General features: G+C 39.8%; 1 protein-coding gene across 2 annotated transcripts; it reads left to right on the forward strand.

Moving 5' to 3' along the window:
* Positions 1–685: 685 nt before the first annotated feature.
* On the forward strand, positions 686–22,789 carry LOC127629575 (caprin-1-like). Of its 2 annotated transcripts, XM_052106712.1 has the most exons (19): positions 686–834; positions 1,471–1,602; positions 2,311–2,373; positions 2,465–2,551; positions 4,057–4,295; positions 4,411–4,493; positions 9,561–9,707; positions 11,433–11,482; positions 11,590–11,673; positions 12,319–12,501; positions 12,595–12,685; positions 12,798–12,859; positions 14,446–14,556; positions 14,645–14,773; positions 15,096–15,249; positions 16,407–16,610; positions 16,698–16,804; positions 16,935–16,995; positions 22,197–22,789. In XM_052106712.1, the coding sequence occupies exons 2-19, from the start codon at positions 1,471–1,473 to the stop codon at positions 22,250–22,252; spliced, it is 2,043 nt and encodes a 680-aa protein (XP_051962672.1). In that variant the 5' UTR covers positions 686–834; the 3' UTR covers positions 22,253–22,789. The 2 variants fall into 2 exon arrangements, with proteins under 2 accessions (XP_051962672.1, XP_051962746.1); XM_052106786.1 differs by lacking the exons at positions 14,446–14,556; positions 14,645–14,773.
* Positions 22,790–22,797: the final 8 nt, after the last annotated feature.

A 22,797-nucleotide genomic window follows, 5' to 3' on the forward strand; every position in this document is an offset into this window, starting at 1 on the left:
CAATGAAAGTGAAAGGTGACTGAGACTGTCGTCCTGACAAACATCACCTTTTGTGTTCACTGAAGAAAGAAAGTAATTCGGGTTGATGAACGATTTTTCCTTTTTGGGTGAACTCATCTTCAACAACATTTAATACAAGTTCGACAACATTTGTGGCATAATATTGATTACCATAAATAATAATTTTGACTTCCTTTTTTTTTTTTAAAAAAGCAAAAATCTACTGTTACAGTGAGGTACTTACAATGGAAGTGAATGGGGCCAATCTGTAAACGTTAAAATAATCACTGTAGCCATAAGACATAAACAGTATACATGTTAACATAATTTCATATAGGCCTGTCCAATTTTACAACTTTGTTGCCATGACGATGTAGCTGTAAAGTCTACTACAAAAATGACCACAAAATGACGATTTAAAAAACTTTACGTCTCAAACAATACACAGCAATACAGTTTTAACCAAGAAGCTCTAAAATAGGTTTTAACAGACGAATTCATTTAAGTGATTTCATAAAATTATAAGCTTCACATTTCTACTTTTAACCCCTCCAACATTTGGCCCCATTCACTTCCATTGTAAGTGCCTCACTGTCACTGTATTTTGCTGAATATTTTATGAATCGCTATTTTGCGTTACACCTGTATACAGGCACAAAGACGGACACCAATCAGGGTCCTTTAGCGCTTCTGCATTGTGAAGACGAAACTCGCGGAGCTGCTGGTGGAGTTGCCGGGGAGCGTCTGTTTTAGGCACAGAAAATTATATCTAGGCACATTAAAATCCGACAGCATACAAATACAAATATCTCTTTCACTACACTAAAAGTAAAGGTAAGACGTCGTTATCACAAAAATTGCCCCTGTCCTGCGTCCACAAAAGAAATGTCCAGCTCGAGCTAGCGGCTAACTCACACAATCCGCTAACAGAGACGATCTTAAGTTTGATGCTGTAAAACTCTTTTGTTATTTGATGTTTACTTAATGTGTTATGAGACAATTGATAGCTCAGTCCCGCTATTGTGTAAATCAATACGTTCAGCCAATATAGATGAAGACGACTGACCATATGATCAAGGGAAATATTTGAGTCTGCTAGACTTTAAAAACATCAAAATGTCCTAACATGATCTCCATGGTTATGTGCAGCACGTTTTCGTTCTGTCCCAGTGAAGATCAGTGACAGTGAGTCGGGATAGGTCAGAATTCATGGAAAGAATTAATCTGGCAAAATGGGGGTTTCAGTTTCTTCTGTAGGGAAAGCTGATAGACCTTTGTTAGGTGTCTGGATTAAAAATGCAGGTGTAGACTTTAACCAAGATATTATAATAATTAATAATAAAGTGATCTTTACTATGTATTTGTGTTCTTATGCTGTTTAGGTGAAGGTGTGATCTCTTTACAACCGATCAAGTGGATATCTGTCTCTGTATTTGGGTTTCATATCTGTGCCAAACTTTCTCTCTACAGATGCCATCAGTGACCACAGGCGACAATGCTGTTCACTCCTCCAGTCCAGATTTGGGCTCTGCGCCATCTGAAGCCCTTAAACAAGTTCTTGGTGTAATTGACAAGAAGGTTCGCAACATGGAAAAAAAAAAGGTAACATTACAAGACATAGCCTGAGATATGGAATGACGTAAGACTTGTATGTGTTGACACATGCTAATTGAGATCTGTGTTAGAAACTAGTAATGACATCTGAAACTTTTCATACCAACCTCTATAAATAAATCTGACAGACTAAATGGAACTAGCATCCTATTAGGACTGTGTTGCCCAGGATCTATTCCCTTGGGGACTGAGCACTTTTAATGCAATTTATTTGTTCTTTTAAGCATTATATTTTAATACATTGATGGTGGTACCGGTTTGGTTTAAAGAATCACGCGATGTTTTACATTATTAGACTGACACAGAAAAACACAGTCTGCGCCACAATCATCATTTCTAATACCTTTCATGTGACATTTTGTAGTGGAATACATGTTACCAATTAAATTAAAGATATACTGTTATTGTAATTTAAATTGAAAGATATACAGCCTTAAAGTGTCTTGACAGCATTGAGTCTTTGTAATTTGTGAAGTATGTGGAAATGTTTAATGAAAGAAAATCAGACATTTACATTAGTGTCACTGTTTTTCAAGAACTCAAACCAATTATAAAAAGTGGAAATTTACTACTCAGTGGTATTGCACCATATGACTGATATGCTCACATGGGTTTGGTGTACAGTTTACATTTTATATGCATTTGAAAATAGGTTTTCACTCATTACTCTTAATATGACCCAATTTCTCTGTTAAGAGCAAGCTGGATGATTACCAGACAAGGAAGAATAAAGGAGAACGGCTCAACCAGGATCAGCTGGTACGTTTCTCCAGTCGCTACTCAATCAAGTATTACATCAGATGTTGTTTTATGAATTAAATGTATTTACTTTTATGTGTGATGTTTGTAGGAGGCTTTGTCTAAAGCGCAGGAGGTGGCTCACAACTTGGAGTTTGCTCGTGAGCTGCAGAAGAGTTTCATGGCTTTAAATGCAGAGGTATGTTCTTTTTCACTGGTGTTATTGCTGAAATCAATGAAGTTAAAAGTTCATCACTCTTTGTTTGTATAGTGATTTATATTTGTATAAAATTTAAATATGTGATTTTTGATAATGTTGTGACTGATTGGTCTGACTGTTTTAACCTCCTGAGACCCCCACATGACTGCTGTGTGCATTTTCCATTTCACTTTTTGATTTGTAACCAACCGCAAAAATTGCAGAGCAAATAGTTTTGCTAAAAGTTGATGTACACATATGTGGACAGCAGGACTAAGCTATGTCAGATTTTTTTTCATCAAATTGTTTGTTTCCAGGAGTGTTGGTTATTCATGTTTTTGAGGCTTTACAGCTGATTTTCTATAAAGCTGAATAAAGTGATCCAGACATCATCTGCAGCCTGAAACTAAACTTTTGGTCTGATGTTGTTATTGAATGCACTTGGCTGAATAGAAAGTTATAGGATGCTCACTTGCTCGCTATTTAGTGAATGACTTAACATCCAGTGTGCTGTCTGTCTGCACTGGTCTCAAGACAATTTGAAATGCACATTATTTTTATCGTGACTCCATATAAAGCCTCTAAAAGCTAAGATAAGCATTTGGATGAATACATTGATTCTCAGTGTGAATGCAGAGTAAACATATAGGAATGCATTTACTAATGTTAATGAGTAGAACTGTTTGTACAGTGATAATGTAAAATTTAACAATATTTATATTTAAATAAAGCGAAATGACCCACACAGCTTAGTTCAAAATTACTATGTTTTTTTATTTTCCATCTTTTGAGGGAATAAGGTACCATTTTCCACATATGTTTATCAGCACCTTGACGCGAAAAAAATGTATTAATTTTTTAAAGCGCCATATCAAACGAAACTATAGATGATACTCTTTACCCCCAAACATGTTTAAATGAAAAATATTAAAGACCATTTTTACCAGAGGCACTTTTGTTGGCTCTGTGCCTGTAGAAGCCCCTCATGGAAATAGATGTCATGCTGTTGTCACATGATGTGGTGCACCAGAAGTTTAACCCCTAAAAGAAAATGTAGTGTTGTGAACCGTATTCAGTCATAAATCAATTATTTTAAATCATACGTTGCATATAGTGAAGCCAAAATGCAAAGTTCACACATGTGGACACGGGGTCACACAAGGTTAATTATGTCTTTTGAGTACCAGTTGTTGAAACATAATAAACACGCTGTCTTCAAATGATCTGTCTCACAGTATTGTATTTGAAAACTACAACATTACAAAAAATAAAACATGTTTTGAACATATACGGAAAAGGAAGTATTGTACTCTGTCTCCAAAAAATGGTATCGAGGCATCCCTAGTCTCATCTCAACCTCAGTCTCATTTGAACTCCAGCTTTTAGTCTTTAGTTCATCCTTTAGTCTCAGTCTCATCTCGACTTCAGCATTTTTGCTTCAGTTTCTACTAGTCTTTTTTTTTACCAGTACATATTTTAACTATGGCCGTTTGTTCTTTTTGTAGATCCAGAAAACTGTGAAAAAGGCGGCACGACGGGAGCAATTGAAGAGGGAAGAGGCAGAGCGCAAGCGATTGAAGGCGGTGCTGGAGGTGCAGTACCTTCTGGACCAGCTCGGGGAGGAAAGTGTGAGGGGTGACCTGACTCAGTCCAGTGGGGAAGCCCCCCTGCTTACAGAGTCAGAACTCACTGCCTTGGACGAGTTCTACAAACTGATTGGCCCTGAACGGGATTTTAGCGTAAGGTGAGGGCATAGGGAGACAGCTTCCTTCGGCTCTCCATGTAAAACTACAGGTTTCAAACTCTTATGTTTAGTTTATTTGTGTTGACAAAAAATATATTGAGTGCATTTATTCCAGGTTGGCTGAGCAGTTTGAGGAAGCATCCATGCATTTGTGGGAGTTGTTGGAAGGAAGGGATAAAGCTGTGGCTGGAACCACATGTAAGTTACTTTCAGTGAAGTACATAAAATCTGTAATCAAACCAAAGTATGCTCTCCAGTCTTCAGTCAGCCGGAATGTCTATAGGACCGTCCCACACGTGGCCTCCTGGTTGCACTTGCCATAGCTTTTGAAAGCTGTGCTCTGTCTCGGGCCCATGAGGGTCAGCAGTGTTTCATGCTGACTAGTGGCCCACGTCAGCAGCTGGGCAGGCAGACAGCGGTGGGCACAAAAACACTTTGCTGGAGATTTCAATGATGGACATGGCTTGCGCTCTCCCCATTATACTGCCCTAAGAAGGTAAAACTAGGCGGTAACAATGCCAACCCTAAAGCTGAGAAAAATGACTTAAAAAATTATTTTGTAGTTGCTGCCATTTTCACACTGGCATAGGTGAGCCAAACCTGTCTGTCACAGTACAGATCTTAGTCTAAATCTGGCATCACACTAGCAGACTCAAAACAACTCTATTTTGGCAGAGCGTGTCACACTTGCAGACTGTTTTGAGACACACTTGCCGGTGAAGAATGGTGGAGGGATGACAGACATACAAACTCACCACAACTCAGCTCTCTGCTGTTCCCTGTCATGTGGAGCTTGCCAAAGTAACAAGAGTACCGCATGAGCACAATTAGTATTGAAATGTGATATAGGATGCGATTCATAAAATAAGTTTACCTTGTGAAAGTGTGTTATTGCCACTGATATGTAATGTAGAACTGGATTGCTCATGATGTCAAAAAAGTGAAGCCACTGCGCCAGCATATTGCTATGCCACAACATTCCAATGTCCCTATTGACTTTACAGGAAATCATCTCATTTTAGCGAGTAAACATTAGTCATTCAATAACCGATTTTATATCTGAAATCTGCATGTAAATCCCTATAACATCCTACACATTTAAATATTTATTTAAAGTTGGCAATTTTTCCTGTTTCTTTGAGCCTGAGCGAGTTATATAGATCTATATCAAACAATATCCACATCTAACAAACTTAATCTGTAAACAGATCAGCTGAATGTGAACAAGTTCATTGAAACTGAGGTAAGATACAAATAGACATTTTCAGACTTATTTATTGGAATCATTGAAGTGTTTGTTCAGAGTTACCTGTTTTATGTTTTCATCAAAAAGTGCCTTGTTCTCACGGTTACTTAAAAAGAGCACACACTCTCTCTCTCCCTCTATTATGCACTGCAGGCACGCAAAGCAAAGGTAGTTAAAATTAAACTAATACACTTAGTTTAAATGGCAAACGATTTATGACTATAGAGAGCACTTAAATATGAAAAGAAGCAAATCCCAGGCATTTAAAGTGATTTAGAAATCCCTGTCTGACTTTTGTAAAGTCCTGTTCGGGGGTAAGGACGTGTTGTCACCATAAACAACCAGATATTACAGCGTTTCCTACATTTGGTGATTGTTGTGCTGCATTGATGGGCTGAACACTGGGTCAGGTGAATGCTCTGACATTGCGATCCGCATATTTTTTCTTTCTCTTAACGAATATTATCCAGAATGAGCAAATTAAACATGATTGTCACTAGAGGATGAAATGCAACTGTTGTATCCGGAGGTCAGAGACTGTGAAACGGGGGCTTTGTCGCATCTCAGTCATTGATGCTCTATAACAGTTTGGCCTTACCAAGATGGCCGATCGAACACTTCTGGTGGCTTCATCTCCTGCTGGCAGTTTACCGTTGTGTCAGCGATCCAGTTCTATATATACAGTGCTGTGAAAAAGTATTTGTATTCGCCTTTTCCTGATTTCTTCTATTTTTGAAACTCACCTTTATTTCATACATGAGAAACCTGAGGAAAAAGGGTTTCAAGACATTGAATATTATAAAATTGCTGGCAAATCAAAATGGGGAGCTGACTTCACTGTGCTTTAACGACTTTACAGAGTGCTAGTCAGATCCCGGCTAGACTATGCATGCTTTGTATATGGCTCAGCAAGAAAGTCGTTCATTCAAGTTCTGGATACCTTACATCACCAAGGACTACGACTGGCTTTAGGAGCATTCAGAACCTCTCCTATTCAGAGTCTTTTCACAGAAGCCAGAGAAACTTCACTCCAGAACAGACGTTTGAATTTGGCAATTCAATATACAGTAAAACTGAAGGCAAACCAAAGCAATCCAGTTTACCAGACAGTTTTTCACCCTGAACATTCTTTCTTGTATGAAGCCAGACCCGGATATATCTGACCTTTTGGAATGAGGATGAAACATTATCTAGAAAACCTGGATATCAATTTGGACAACTTAACCCAAGCTCATGTTTGCCCTATACCACCGTGGGATCTGAAAAGTCCAAATATCATTTTGATAATGACCCAGCACAAAAAGACAGACACACCCTAATGAGTACCACCAGCAGTTTTTTATAAGATGTGCTTTTCCTCTCCATAAACCTGTTTTCACTGCTGGATTATTGGAGATCAACACTAAGGAATCTGTATTCCTGGACAATGCTCCATCTTTACTGCTGACGCTCCTGCGCTAGTACTCATGGAGGAATTTGGAAGGCCAGCCACTTCTGGGAAGGTTCACTACTATGCCAGATTTTCTCCATATGGAGATAATGACCCTCACTGTGGTTCTTTGGCGTCCTAGAGCCTTTGAAATAGCTTTGTAACCCTTCCCAGACTGATGTATTTCAGTCACCTTTTTCCCCATCATTTCTGAAATTTCTTTCATCCTTGGCATAGTGTGCTACTGTGTGAGACCTGTTAGCCAACTTGGTGCTGCTGAAAAAGTTTTATTTAGGTGTTGATTTGATTGAGCAGGACTGGCAGTAATCAGGCCTGGGTTTGTCTAGTCCAGCTGAATCACATTATGAATGCAGTTTCATAGATTTGGGGATTTAGTAACTAAGTGGGCAAATACTTTTTCATGCAGGCCCAGTTGGTATTGGATAACTTTTTTACTGCAATAAATAACATTATCATTTAAAAACAGTATTTTGTGTTTACTCAGGTTGCCATTGTTTTGTTAGATTTTGTTAATTTTTTTTAAACAATTTAGTATGAGATATACACACAAACAGAGGAAATCGTGATGGGCAAATACTTTTTCACAGTGCTGTATATCAGTAGTTATTGCGTATGTATTCCCTCGAGGCTTGCCTTAGAACATTTACAGTGCATCCGGAAAGTATTCACAGCGCTTCACTTTTTATTCCAAAATGGATTAAATTCATTATTTTCCTCAAAATTCTACAAACAATACCCCATAATGACAAAGTGAAAGAAGTTTGTTTGAAATTAAAAAAAAAAAAAAAAAAAAAAAAATCACATGTACATAAGTATTCACAGCCTTTGCTCAATACTTTGTTGAAGCACCTTTGGCACCAATTACAGCCTCAAGTATTTTTGTGTATGATGCTACAAGCATGTCACATCGATTTTTGGGCAGTTTCTCCCATTCTTCTTTGCAGGACCTCTCAAGCTCCATCAGGTTGGATGGGGAGCATCGGTGCACAGCCATTTTCAGATCTTTCCAGAGATGTTCAATCAGGTTCAAGTCTGGGCTCTGGCTGGGCCACTCAAGGACATTCACAGAGTTTTCCCATAGCCACTCCTTTGTTGTCTTGGCTGTGTGCTTAGGGTCGTTGTCCTGTTGGAAGATGAACCTTCAACCCAGTCTGAGGTCCAGAGCGGTGCCTGATTTCATCCAGACATGACGCTTGCCATTCAGGCCAAAGAGTTCAATATTTGTTTCATCAGACCAGATCATTTTGTTTCTCATGGTCAGAGTCCTTCAGGTGCCTTTTGGTAAACTCCAGGTGGGCTGTCATGTACCATTTACTGAGGAGTGGCTTCCATCTGGCCACTCTACCATACAGGCCTGATTGGTGGAGTGCTGTAGAGATTGTTGTTCTTCTGGAAGGTTCTCTTCTCTCGACAGAGAAACACTGGAGCTCTGTCAGAGTGACCATCAGGTTCTTGGTCAGCTCCCTGACTAAGGCCATTCTCACCCGATCGCTCAGTTTGGCAGGGCGGCCAGCTCTAGGAAGAGTCCTGTTGGTTCCAAACTTCCAATTAAGGATGATGGAGCCACTGTGCTCATTGGGACCTTCAATGCTGCAGACATTTTTCTGTACCCTTCCCCAGATCTGCGCCTCGATACAATACTCTCTCGGAGGTCTACAGACAATTCCTTGGACTTCATGGCTCGGTTTGTGCTCTGACATGCACTGTTAACTGTGGGACTTTATATAGACAGGTGTGTGCCTTTCCAAATCATGTCTAATCAACTAAATTTATCACAGGTGGACTCCAATCAAGTTGTAGAAACACCTCAAGGATGATCCGTGGAAATGGGATGCACCTGAGCTCAATTTTGAGTGTCATGGCAAAGGCTGTGAATACTTATGTACATGTGATTTTTTTTAAAAAAAATATATTTTTTATATAAATTTACAAAGATTTAAAACAAACTTCTTTCATGTTGTCATTATGGGGTATTGTTTGTAGAATTTGTAGGAAAATAATGAATTTAATAAATTTTGGAATAAGGCTGTAACATAACAAAATGTGGAAAAAGTGATGCGCTGTGAATACTTTCCGGATGCACTGTACGTCCATATGCAGCTTTCAATGAGTAAAGAAATTATGTTCAATAAAAACACTGTTGTGTAATTTCATGTCATTTTATTGTAGGAGAAAAATGCTTGGTTACAGAATCACTATGGATTCAGCATTTGTGATATGTAGCTGAGTGCAATAAAAATGCTCAAAGAAGCTCATTGCTTTGATTATTAACTCAGCAGTGAGTCCAGATGGTCAAGTGATTAACTACCTCCTTCTGGCAGACACTAATGCGCAATTCTCATTCTACCTGGCCGGCAATTATGTGAATGAAGCTCACACCTGATGATCACTGGATAAACGAACTAGTGTGGCTCCAACTTTAGAGACCTGATTTTGGTCATAACATGTCAATAATATGTTGTTACTACATTTTGACTTTGCGCAGCATTATCGAATTCCACTCTCAAATTCTTTTTGCTATTGAGGAAAAAGTGCAGTTGATAGAAACATATATTCTGTTTTCTAACAGACAAAGCCCTTAAGGAAACCTTGGACAAGATGCTGCTAAGTGGGTACTTTGATCGTGCTCAAACACATCAGAATGGACTGTGTGAAGAGGAGACGCAGACGGCTGCTGCAGAGTCATCGGAGAGCGAGGACCGCCCTACTGAGCCCGGTATAAACAAAACCCATCAAACCTTAGAACTTGGGGTATAATGATATATTGTGTATATCGAGATACAAAAATGTGACCATTCTCATCGTGGATTAAATTTTTTTTTTGCACAAAATAACAGTCAGATTGATCCATTTCTCTCAATTTTGACCAAGAAAAATAAACATCATGTGTTTGTCTGATGCATAATTTTTTTAAATAACCATAGACCTGTTGCAGTTTTAAATCATATATAAATGTTACTTGAAGCACAAGCCTTCATTGCCCGTTAACTATGAGGATTCAAATAGATCGCTGACTGTTGATTTTCTCTGTAACGTGAATCGTGCTTACTGCAATTATATATATATATATATATATATATATTTATTCTGGGAAGGGAATGTTTTGTCAGTGCATTCAGAACTGCAATATGATAAACATTGACGATCATCTCATATTGCTGTGTTGCGCACACACAAGCCACATCCGGCCCTTGAACCGTTTTTTTGTGGCCCACTTTATGTTGTCATCATATAAATATTTGTTGTGTTGCCGGTCTTGGCAGCAATTATCTTGTCGCAAATATTGCATCGTGCTCTGTTGGCATCGAGCCTGGTGAAATGTAGCCACACTTTTGAACTTTTCCACATCTTTTACATCTATGGGAGTTGATAGGCACACACACTACAGCCTCACATGTGAGCCGCTTCTCTTGGCATAACCGGCGTAAACTAGTGTTTTTCCTTGATGCTTAAACACAGCCAATCACCGGCACTTTTAGATTTGGGCACATCTAGTATGCTACATGCTTATCACTGACGTTGACGAGATTAACCCCTTAGGTTTAGAAATTTGGTACCGAACGACAAGACATTTTTCAATACTCCATTGTTTAGAGGCAATTCGGTCAGTGCCAAAAATGTATCGAACTCAACACCCAGCCCTACTCTGATATATGCAGCCGACAAATGCGACCTCCGGAGGACGCAACCTTCCAAATGAGACACGGCCTGACAGTCATGCACTTACCAGCTGAGGAGAGAGAAGGACAGCTTTGAAAACAGCTGGGAAGTGGAAAATGAGTCAGAAGCACAGTAGCATTTGGATGCATTTTTATATTGTAGACAATGTTAGAGCACAGTGTAGCATTTGCCAAAACAAAATCTCATATAAAGCTGGTTTTACTCACAACCTACACTGGCATATGTGAACTGTGCTCAATAATAATTTAATTAGAATAGTTTTAACACCAATCATAGTCAAACTATCGCAAGTTGTTTGACTTGAAAAAAAATACAAAACAACAGAGGCAATCGCATCTCAGCGGATGACACTCGTCTCCTCATGGAGATGGAAAAACAAAGTTCTCTCTACAGGATTTCTTGTATAAAGATTTAAATGCAAAAGAAAAGGCATTCCTCAGCTGTTTGTGTGGATGGTAAGTTTTAATTTAAAATGTAGGTGATGCTACCTTTTCACTTAAGAGAAGTACCATGTTTAAATGGTGAACTACATACCCATTGTTGTATTTGTGGTATACAGAAGCCACTGATCAGCTGCACACCGCAAACACGTCTTATGTGAAAGCACAAACCGTGCATGCTGCTTCCGCACCGTGTACGCAACGCATACGTACCGCATACATACTGCAAATGGATCATATGTGAAACGGGCCCTATATTTGAAACAAACAAAAAAACTTCCAGATGATAGCTCAAGATAATGCTGTTTGTGTTTTCACAGAGGGGTCCACTCAAGAATACACGGAAACTAATGAGGTTGAAGCAACGGAGGTGTGAATTGATATACCACCCTTTTTTATGTGCACACTTGCTGTAAATCATGATATTGTATCTTATTTTCCATATGGTTAATTAACAAACCTCTTATTTTCTATTAGTTTGTAAACCGACAGTTCATTCCAGAATCCACCTACAGCAACAGTGACCAAGAACAAGGAGGAGAGTGGAACACAAGCTCTCAGGTATGATGATGCAGCTCTTCTGTCAAAGTAGAAACTGTTTAATTAGCAGGTTTTAGCCAAATGTTGTTGTTTTTGTTTTTTAAAACTTGTTAACAAAATTACCAAGGTCAATTATTTTATGGTCAAGGAAAAATTATTGATTGAATACATAGTCATTCTGATTTCCAGGCTTGGAAAATGTATTTGTAAAATCTCCTAGTTTTCTTCTAATTTTACTCTGCTCTAAACAACCACTCACAAACGGCAATATCCAATCATTTAAATCTGTAACCTCCATGGATTTGTATTTAACAAATAAATAGAAGTCAACCCCAGCTATCTAAAACATTTTGAAAAATCCTTATCCAGTAATCAACAGAAATTCTTTGGTCAAAGTGTTGGAACCCTGGATTACGTAGTATTTGAATAAGTATTCCGTGGCTAATATTGTCGGGAAGCATCAGTATGCATTAATCTTTCAAATTGTAATGTGGCCATATGCATCATTAAAGGTGGTTTTATTAATCAGAACACTGTGTATCTTAAAGTTGCGTTGCAGGCAATTAATGTTTATTTAGTGCTGTTCACTTGTAATCAGATCACCTGAGGGGATGTTAATACCAGGTGTCTGTCTATATTTTCAAACTCCTCATGCTTTCTATTCAGACAGTGAGCTCTCTCCAGCAGCAGCAGCAGCAGCCTCCTGCAGCCATGAGCCCGGTTCTTGTCAGCTCAGAACCACACACGCTGAACACAGTCCTGGCTCCACCTGCAACAGACCCTGTGGTCAGGAAGCAGGCAGTCCAAGATCTCATGGCTCAAATGCAGGGAACCTTCAACTTCATGCAGGTAAGGAGCACAATTCCTCATTCCCCTTAATTCTTTATTTTCAAGTGCTGCACTTTTTTTTTATTCTAAATGCATTGGTGTCATGTAATGCAGGATTCCATGCTGGATTTTGAGGGACCACCTTTAGATCCTGCCATTGTGTCAGCACAACCTATGAAACCTTTGCAGATGGTCTGTCCACCAGGTTGGTATTTCTATTCTGGCTTTAATGCAGGTGTTGTTGAGTGGCAGTTATTTTACTGCAGAATTTATGTATTGCTTGATTCATTCTACTTGTTTTCATTGCTAATCTGTAGCTCACACGGTATCCAGACTCCCCCAACACAACACACTTCCTGTGCAGCCAGAACCCATGCAAGTAAGTTGCATTAAGTTGATATTTCATAGTAGTATCCTGTAGTGTGACATCTTATGGCACTTTTCCACTGCATGTTACGGTTTGACTGGACTCTACTTGCTTTACTTTTCTGAGTTTGCTTTTCCACTGCTGTTTAATGCCGCCTCAACGTGGGTGGGATTATAGGCTGATCATCGACACAAAACGATAAACAATAACACGACCGTTGGCTGTTAGCTCATTGTGCTGCATAAAGCAGTCGTTGCATGGTGATTTTACACAAGTATAACCGTTAAATTGGCCTGGTTGTTTTAGAAGCAAGCTTTCCAGTAGCTGGTAAACTAAATAAAGTGAAGCTTTCAAGCAGAGTATAGAGTTAACGTACCATCCGTAGCGTCCATTTGGTCGAACTACTTCCACATTTCCTTGATGGTTCTGTAGTCACTTTTTAAATTTTGTTTTTACTTTTCGCTACACTGTTGGTAGGTCTGGTGGTAGCCGTGTCTCAGCCATGCGGCCAACAGCTGAAACACTTCCTGAAAGACTTTTTTGTTTCATTCGTCGCTAACGAGAGGAACGTCTGAACCTCGTTTATTGACCAGGGCGTGGTTTTGCACATAGCCATTTCTTTTAACAATTCGAAAGTCATGTGAACAAATGATACTGCTATCGCTGTAGCTAACTTTAAAACTAGAGGGTTGATGTCCTGTGTCGAAAATCCAGTGACGCTGGTAGTGACGATTCTCTCTGACCAATCAGTGATTTGCAGGGTTTTGATGTCACATAGTATCGGCTCGGCTCGCTTGGAACCTCGACCGAGGTGGTACTAAAAAAAGTACCAGGTACTATCCACAGTGGAAAACCTCCAAAAAGTGAGAGTTGAGTTGTACCGTGCAGTGGAAAATCCCCATTATACTATATGTTAAAGGTGCACTCAGTAACATTTTGTTTGTCACCTTGACAGTGAAACCTAGAGGTGTGGATGCAGAATCATTCAAAATCAATAGTTTTCAGTGACAGGTGCCATCGTAGAAATTCTCTGTTCGCAATCAGCCATGATTAATTTAATCCAAGAGTTATTAAGCGAGTAGTATTCAGATAGTCACGTGATTCTGCCTCATGTAGAATAAAAGAGATTTTATAAGATTACTGATATGGCTAGAGTCTCATGTGAGTGGTCATGATTTTATGCATATGTTTCAAAATTACAATTAATTTCTATAGGAGTGAAACTTTTTAATGGGGGAAAAAATGACTCCGTACACCTTTAAAGAACTCTTTAAAACAGCATTTTTCTAAGTCATTTGTTAATTGTGTATATATATTTTTTAGGACCGCATATTAATTGAGACTGCATGGGACGTATGTACTTTTTAAAAATGTAATTATACACTGCAGGAATACTTGGGTTAAGTGAACTGCAAAAAGTTAAAGCAGATTAAAAAAGAAGTTGTGACCAGATACAAAATCTTTAAAAAGTTTTATTTTCCCTTACATGTTCATGTAAATTTTGATAACAACCCATTAGCTGCACAACATGCTTTTATACACATTTGCTGTCTGGAATTATCTAAAGTGTTCCTGAAACACTTAATTTCCCTTCCAAGGTCCCTATGGCCTCCCCTCCTAAAGAGACGTATTCCTCCACACCCCCTTTGTACCAGCCCCCTCATGCCTCTGAGCCCCGACCGCAGACAGACACCATTGACCCTCTCCAGGTAAAAGCGTGTGCCGCAGTTGTTTTGTAGATGCTGTGTGTACACTTTGGCTTAGATATGTGAGTGATATAGAATGTACACACCCTAGGTCTCCATGTCCCTGTCGTCCGAGCAGCCCCCAACCCCTTCCTCTCAGTCCCAGGTGTTTCAGCCTGTCTCCAAACCCCTTCACAGCGGCATCAATGTTAACGCAGCTCCATTCCAGTCCATGCAAGCGGTAGGCCTCAACCTGTCTACATCACTCTCTAGACTTCTATTTCTTCACAGTTTGTCTGCCCATTTTGCTTTCGTATTGTTTTTCATTATGTGTATCAGGCTTGTTTTGTTGAAAAGGATAATTAAGCTCTTTTCTACAAACATTACCCTTTGAACTTGTCTGTTGTGTTCTGCAAGCCCATTGTCTACCATTTGTGGGCTTACAGTCACACACATGACTTTGAAGTCCCATGACCTTCTGTTCAGTGGTCAGACCTTTTAAAGAGTCTATTTTGATTAGAAATGCAAGTTAATATTCTTAAATTTTTCCTCCCCTCCATTAGGTGTTCAATATGAATGCTCCAGTTCCTCCAACCAATGAGATGGACTCTCAAAAGCTTTCCAGTCAGTACCAGAGTAGTTACGGCCAGGGTTTCAGCACGCAAGGCACCCTTCCAGCTGAGCAGCAGGAAATTCCTCAGGAATCCATGCAGTCAGGTAAGAGGTGACCATTTCTAGAATTTGCTGCTAAAATTGCATCATATTACACCCGTATTGTTGTTCTGAAGGCTAGAGTATACTTTGAGGCAGTTTAACAGAGACAGACTACTGGTATTAAAATGAATAGGAGAAATTGGAAAGTCCATCTTATGTAGAAAAGGAAGTCCCACCTTACAGGTAAAAGAGCGAATTAACTTTCAGATACAGACATCGTCTGTCAGTAAACTCAAGAACATGCATGCACATTCGCTTAACAAGCCTTTTTTTTTGTGATCTGAGTCAAAGCAGCACAATTTATGATACCATTGTTGTCTGATTTTAAAAATGTTCTTTGATCGTAATCTTGCCCACTTGTTTTGGAGATTCCTGACTTTCCCCATTCAAGTAGAGACAGATGGAGCAGAATTTATGCAGATCTTTTTTTATGTGATATTCTTCAGTACGGTCAGCGCCTTATGTGTGTGCAGTAGGGTTGGGTTCCGAAAGAAACAATTCCATTCTTTAAAAAATACCTTAACAGTATAATATTTATGACTTATGGTTCCAGTGCCATTTTCCTCTGATGTGTATTTAACCATACACATTTTTATTACACCGTACTAAAATATTCTTGACAGTGTTTCAGCAGCAGCACTGCCCTTTACTGGGTCTATAGCGTAAAACCCACAGTGCTACCAGTATATTTTTAATTTCAGAACAAATGACTCTTACGAGCCGGCTCTTTTTAATCTACAGCACAAAACATATGGTGCTTCCGGTATAGTCCAATTCCCCAAAAAATGGCTTCTGAAATAATCTCATTATTTGCCAAAAGACAGCTGAGGGCAGTAAAAACAATAAGAATTGTACTTCTAGTTTCCAGATACTGTAAGTCTTCCTCTAAGTATTGAAATCATTTTTACTGTAATCGTTACTTGAAGTGTTAGGAAGAATCAAAACTAAATTCTAAATTGCTAAATTCCTTATGATGTCCATCTCTAGTGTGCAGATGACACAAACAGTCCACAGGTCTAGAAAACTGAGGTGCTCATGGACTGGTATTGACAGGTTGTGTAAGACGTAGTGGGATGTGGACTACAGAAGAATACTTTGGCCTTTAGTGTGGTTTAAAGATTGCATACTACTGTAAATTATAATTTTTTTTTTCTTCTTAGTGGTTGGCCCTTTCCATTCTCAAGACCAAGGTATTCCATCTGCAGGGGGGCACCAGTCTGCACCTCAGCAGCCCTCAGGGCAGGGCACTGGTTTTGGGCGGCCAGGTCAGTCCTTTTATAGCAACAGAGCAATGCCACGTGCTGGACCCAGAAATCCCAGAGGGGCCATGAACGGCTACCGTGGACCATCCAATGGATTCAGAGGTCAGATATGCTCTTCTCTCTATAACTTTGGCAAAATATGTCAGTCTGAAATGCATTATGTTGAAACATGTTTTCTTGCATTCTTAGGTGGATATGATGGGTATCGTGCTCCATTCCCCAACACTCCCAACACCGGATACGGGCAGACGCAGTTCAGCACTCCACGAGATTACTCCAACAGCACCTACCAACGGGTAATTACAGTAAATAAAATGTTGAAAAATGTAGTAGTTGGTAAACATGTGAAAAGTCAGATATGAAACAAAACGTGACCGTAATTGTAGATGTACTGAGTATGTAATCTGTCATGCCTCTTCTTCACAGGATGGATATCAGCAAAGCTTCAAGCGAGGAGCCACCCAGGGATCTCGAGGTTGCACTCGAGGTAATGCTCAAGTGATGCGATCCTAAAAGCTTTGGAAGACTTGTTTCTTTATGGCCACTTTGAACATTCATTTATTGAGAATGCTTTCCACAGCCCATATTTTTACTCCTGTCAGTGGTTTTGTTTTTTGGCTTATTCATTAAAGTAAGCCCGCTTTGATAGTTTTAATATACTGATGTGTTTTACACAGACTTGTGCAGAGCTGAAACTGTCAGTGTTGTGATTTTTCAGCCGGGTCCTGTTTAAAACATAGATATTCCTGTAAACTTGAAAGATTTTCATTAATTTATTTTTGTTATAAAATAAAATGCAAAAAGTTAACTGCCACTGTATTTCTAATTCATAGGAATGTTTTGATATTTTGTTGGCCTAACCCATTCCCCCATACTTGGTTCTTGCCTGTATATTGGGTACTGAAGGCATTAATAATTTTTTTTCACCCCATTTCATTTGAAGAGTTGTTCTGCTGTCCTGCCCTTTTGTATGCTCATGTCACTCCTTGAGAGAATGTTTCAATAAAGATGTGTTGCATTACCTGCTTGTCTGCCGCTGCTTTCTTTTTGCTCTCCGTGCTTTGAAAATCCTCTCACCTGTCCTTGTATCCTTTGCTAAAGGGCTGGGGTTTGACTTTGCTTCCTTTAGTCTTCTAAGGGGGAGACAACTGGCTTTTGGTCAGTTTTCTGCTTCTTCTCTTTGCTTTGCCTCTTGCATCATGTACTACATACTGCTTTTCAGCAAGGCTTACAGTGCCCTTCACTAATATTGGCACCGTTGGTAAATATGAGCCAAGAAGGCTGTGACATTTTTTTTTATTGTGCTCTTTATAAATGCTCTTTCATTCAAAATATTCACATAAATCTGTCCTATAATGGATATCAAACAATCGAAAACACGAAAAGAGATTTTTTTCAATAATGTGTGGCACAATTATTGGCACCCTTTTATTCAATGCTTTGTGCAACCTCCCTTTGCCAAGATAACACCAAATGATGTGTATTACAAAATTTTTCAAACAACTGCCACTTACAATCATACAAAGACCTTGTGGAAGAGGTCCTAGTATTTTGTATGGTGGTGACCACCTCGGGGGGAAGCCCCAATGAGGGAAATGGCCGGACCAAAAATAGTCTGTCCTGGTTTCCCTGGGGCTCCCACAATGCACCTCTTCTCGCTATCGGGCAGACCAGAGAGACTTAGCCACAGTGTGCATTAACCCATGATGGATAATGCCATAGAGCATCCGTAGGCTTGGATGGCCTGATGGGCATTATGTGGGACAAGGTCATTAATGGTCACAATTACCTTCTGCAGCATGGGTGAAGGAGAATCAGTGACTGAACACTGATATGACACCAAGTGATGTGTTTTACACCATTTTTAAAAACACCTGCCACTTACAATCATACAAAGACCTTGTGGACGAGGTCCTATTGTTTTGTATGGTGGTGCCCACCTTGGGGGTAAGCCCCAATGTGCTCAGGTTGGACCTCTCCAAGTGTTTGCCCATGCCACATTTCTTAATTTTGCTTATCACGTCATTTGTTACAAATTCACGGTTCTTCCGTTCGGTCTCGCTCTGAGCCCTGCATATTTTATCTGTGTGTGGAAACCGGATAAGCACTGTTATGCCTAGTGGGGCTGAAAATCCTGGCATGAGAAAGTTATTATAAGTTATTATATGCGAGACCACAATTAGTGGTCTCGCATCTCTTGGTTTCAGAGTAAAGCTGAGCAAGAGCAATTTAACTTCGTCCCAGAATGTCACTTTTCTGGGAATGGAGCTGAATTCCATTGCTCTCACAGTTCAAAGAGGGAGCGAGCAGGATGTATCACATTTGTCTGAGACTACAGGGCCTTATGACATCTGCCATCCAGGTTTTGCCCTTGGGGCTTTTTAGGAAGAGTGCTTTCATGAAATGGATTTTGACTTCATCTCAGCCCCCTGGCGATCTCCATTGCAATGTTACAGTGACCCGCGCTTGCACATCAGCATTGTGCCACTGGACGAGCACAGAGATTTATGCACACCGGCTGCTGCTAGGTGTGGTTATGTTACGAAAAGTCATATCTACAGATGCTTCCCTGTCCAAGTGGGGTGCTGCCCAGAAGGGCAGAACAGTGAATGTGACGTGGCCAACCAAATTATGCTCCGCTCGCATAAATGATCTAGAGCTCCCACCTTCAGATTATCTAGAGCTACCACCTTCAGGGGCATCATGTTCTAGTATGCTGCTGCTCATGTTATGGGAGAGATTTGGTCGGGATTCCATGGATATCTTCGCCTTGCGCGAAAATGGCCATTGTCCTACATTCTTCTCGCTAAAGGACAAGGAAGCTCCACTCAGTGTAAACGCACTGGAACATCCATGGCCCAATGTCCTGCTCTATGCCTTTCCCCTACTCAACTTGGTTTTTCCCACTCTAGCCAGGGTGAGAGAGCAGATCTTGACACTAATTCTCATAGCACCCAAATTACCCAAAGCACCGTGGTTTTCGGAAATGATGCCTCTCCTTTATGGCTAGCCATGCCAGCTCCGGTTACACACAGACCTCTTGTCTCAGAATGGAGAAATATACCACCCTCACCCAGACAGGGTGGCGCTATGGGCCTAGCCCGTGAGAGGCCCAACCTGAACATATTTGGGCTTCCCACCGAAGTGGTCTCCACCATATAAAATGCTAGGGCCTCATCCATGATGTTTTTGTATGATTGTAAGTGGCAGGTTTTTGAAAAATGGTGTAATACACATCATTGGTGTCATCAGTGTTCAGTCACTGATAAACTATGCTTTATACAAAACCTCTTAGACAAAGGGAAATCATATTTGACCATAAAGGTTTACCTGGCAGCCATTTCTGTTTGTCAATTTGGCTTCAATGATGCAGCAGTAGGGAAGCATACTCTCATTCGTAGATAAATGAAGGGTGCTTGCTATTTTGTGCCAGTTACTAGAAAGCTTGTTGCTGAGTGGGACCTCTCCATGGTGCTGGAAACTTTGTCGCAGCAGACTTTCGAGCATTTGGAGAATATTTCTCTAAAGTTGTTGTCTTACAAAACAGCTATACTCCTCGCATTGGCATCAGCCAGACATGTTGTGATCTGCATGCCCTATCTTTTCATTCTTCTTGTACAAGAATTTCCCAAGGCATGGAGAAGGTTTCTATTAGACCCAATCCCTGCTTTATGTTTGGGTTATAGATCCTGCTAATATTTTAAAGGATGTGTCAGACACTGCCTTTAATTAGGAGACAATTGTTTTGACTGAAAGCATCTTCCTGTGAGTGTATAGGGCAGTCAGGGAGTTGTCCATATCTTCCAATAGGTGGATCTCGAACATAAGTGCGATAGGTTATCTATTCTGTAATCTCAGTTCTCTAAAACTGAGTGGATAGATTCCCGAAGCTTGCTTCACAAGAAGCGAATGTGCTCACTGAGGAAAGTAGTGCATACAGGTCCTTTTTTGCCCTCAGATAAGGGTGGTGCCTTACAGTGGCATTGGACACGTACTCCTGTCTCTCAAGCCAGACTTGGTGCAATTGGATGTTTCTGCAGAGGTCAGGTGCGTATGCCCTTACCATAGATGGACCTCTCCACTCAATGTTTTAGAGAACTGGGATTATGAAGTAGGTAACCTATCATTTTCTATAGGGTACAGGTCAGAGGACTGGGATGGCCATTGCAGAACCTTGATTTTGTGGTCCGTGAACCATTTTTGTGTTGATTTTGATGTATGTTTTGGATCATTGTCCTGCTGAAAGATCCAACCACGTCCCATTTTAAGCTTTTTGGCAGAGGCAGTCAGGCTTTGATTAAGTATGTTGGTTGGTATTATTTTTGTTTTCTCATCTGACCATTGAACCTGGTCCCATTTGAAGTTCAAGTAGTGTTTGGTAAACTGAAGATGCTTAAGTTTGGTGTTGGATGAGAGCAGAGGCTTTTTTTTTTTAAACCCTCCCAAACAACTTGTGATGTTTGTTTGTAGTTTTTGAGGTTTTCTGACCCAAGACCCAACTAATTTCTGCAATTCTCCAGCCACTCTAACCATCCTCCTCATCGTGCGTGGACACAATATAGACACGTCGTCTTCCAGACCGATTCTTAACATATCCAGTTGATCAGAACTTCTTGCCTGATGGTGGAAATTGGCATTTTCAATGCTATAGCTATTTTCTTATAGCCACCTCCCATTTTGTAAAGCTCAAAAAAAAAAAAAATCCTGTGTTACCTTATATTAATACTAGGGGTGCCAGTAATTGCGGCAAACATGCTTTGGAAAATAATATTTTAGATTTTTTTCCCACCTTTCAGCTATTTTACTTCAATTAAAGGTTAGATTTTGTGAATATTCTGAATTAAATTTTAAAAGGATAAACAATAGACATTTTTTTTCACGGCCTTCTTTGCTCACATTTAACAAGGGTGCCAATGTTAGTGGAGGGCACTGTAACTGAGCCATAAATTTGCCTTCAATCTGGGAAACGATGACCTCCGGCATTGCTACGAATCCAGCAACAACTGATTTGATCACTTTTTTTTCCCTCTACCTTAAGTTAAATGGTCTTATATGTCCCAAAGATCAAGAGCCATTTGATGTTTTCTGAAACAAGCTGATGGGATTTTCATCTTGAAGTCTGTTTCCTCTCAATATAAAGATGGTTTAAACCCATTTGTACTAAAGTGTATTACATTCACTGTGCTTTTATTTCATATATTTCACTTTTATTCTATTATTTCATCTAGATTAGAGTAGCAAGATTGTTACAGGTAGCCTCACAGCCAAACTGTCCTGAGACAGTGGTAAGAATAGTTGAAGTTCTAGTGATCTCTGGATGTCTTTCCCATGTATCTAACTTTTTACATTTACATGTTGCATTTGTGCATTTCTAAACTTTTTGTAATTTCTGCATCATTAAAGGCACCTTCCAGAATTGCATGGAATCTGTTCACTTGAGCAGTATATCTGGATCGGCTAAAAACAATGGGAGACAAGGGGAGCATTGCTTGAAAGCATTTTGCAATTCTGTTTGTCACTAGTGATGCAGAAACTAAATGCAATTTTAAATATAGCACAATATGTGAAACACCCCATATATGTGTTGTGGTGATTGCTGAGTCCAAATTGTAATTGCCAATTAAATGATTGAATGACACAAGTTAGTTTTGAACACCGCATTGATTTTCTGATGTATTTGGGTTTCAGGACGAGGGGGACTATATCGGTCCAGCAGAGGAATGGCTGCACAACAGACCAGCTAAACCCAATATTTTTGCCGTTATCAGCCCTGTTCAGCACTCTAATCTCTTCCACCCATTGGATTCCCAAACACAACACATGCCACTCCACATCGTGTAGTTAGATGACATCTTAGTCAGCAAGGACACAATCAATGGTTTTGGGAAAACGGTATCAATGAGACTATAGCGCTCCAAGCGCTTTCTCTCAGTCGTATGCTTTTGCGTAGCCTTTAAACATTTGAGAACATGTGCCTTTGATTATGGGTGTTTTGTTTTTGATAAGGTGGATTGACAAGGTGGAAAAATTACTTGGTACATGTAGCTGGAAACCGCCACTAGATTCTGAATGTGAAGTACACCGTATACCAAAGGCACTTTGATTTTGGCCAAACATTTAGTTAATGTGAAGAATTTGTATGTACTGTATTGTAATGTGATTTTCTTTATTGGCTCAGCCAAATGGTTTACAGGAAATGCATTGTACTGTATGTGGCTGAATGACTGCTTTAGTGTATTCAAATTACTGTTGGTTAGGATTGATGCAAACAAATAAATGATTTTTGAAG

This window comes from Xyrauchen texanus, chromosome 1 (assembly GCF_025860055.1).
Source record: "Xyrauchen texanus isolate HMW12.3.18 chromosome 1, RBS_HiC_50CHRs, whole genome shotgun sequence".
NCBI classification, from domain to species: domain Eukaryota; kingdom Metazoa; phylum Chordata; class Actinopteri; order Cypriniformes; family Catostomidae; genus Xyrauchen; species Xyrauchen texanus.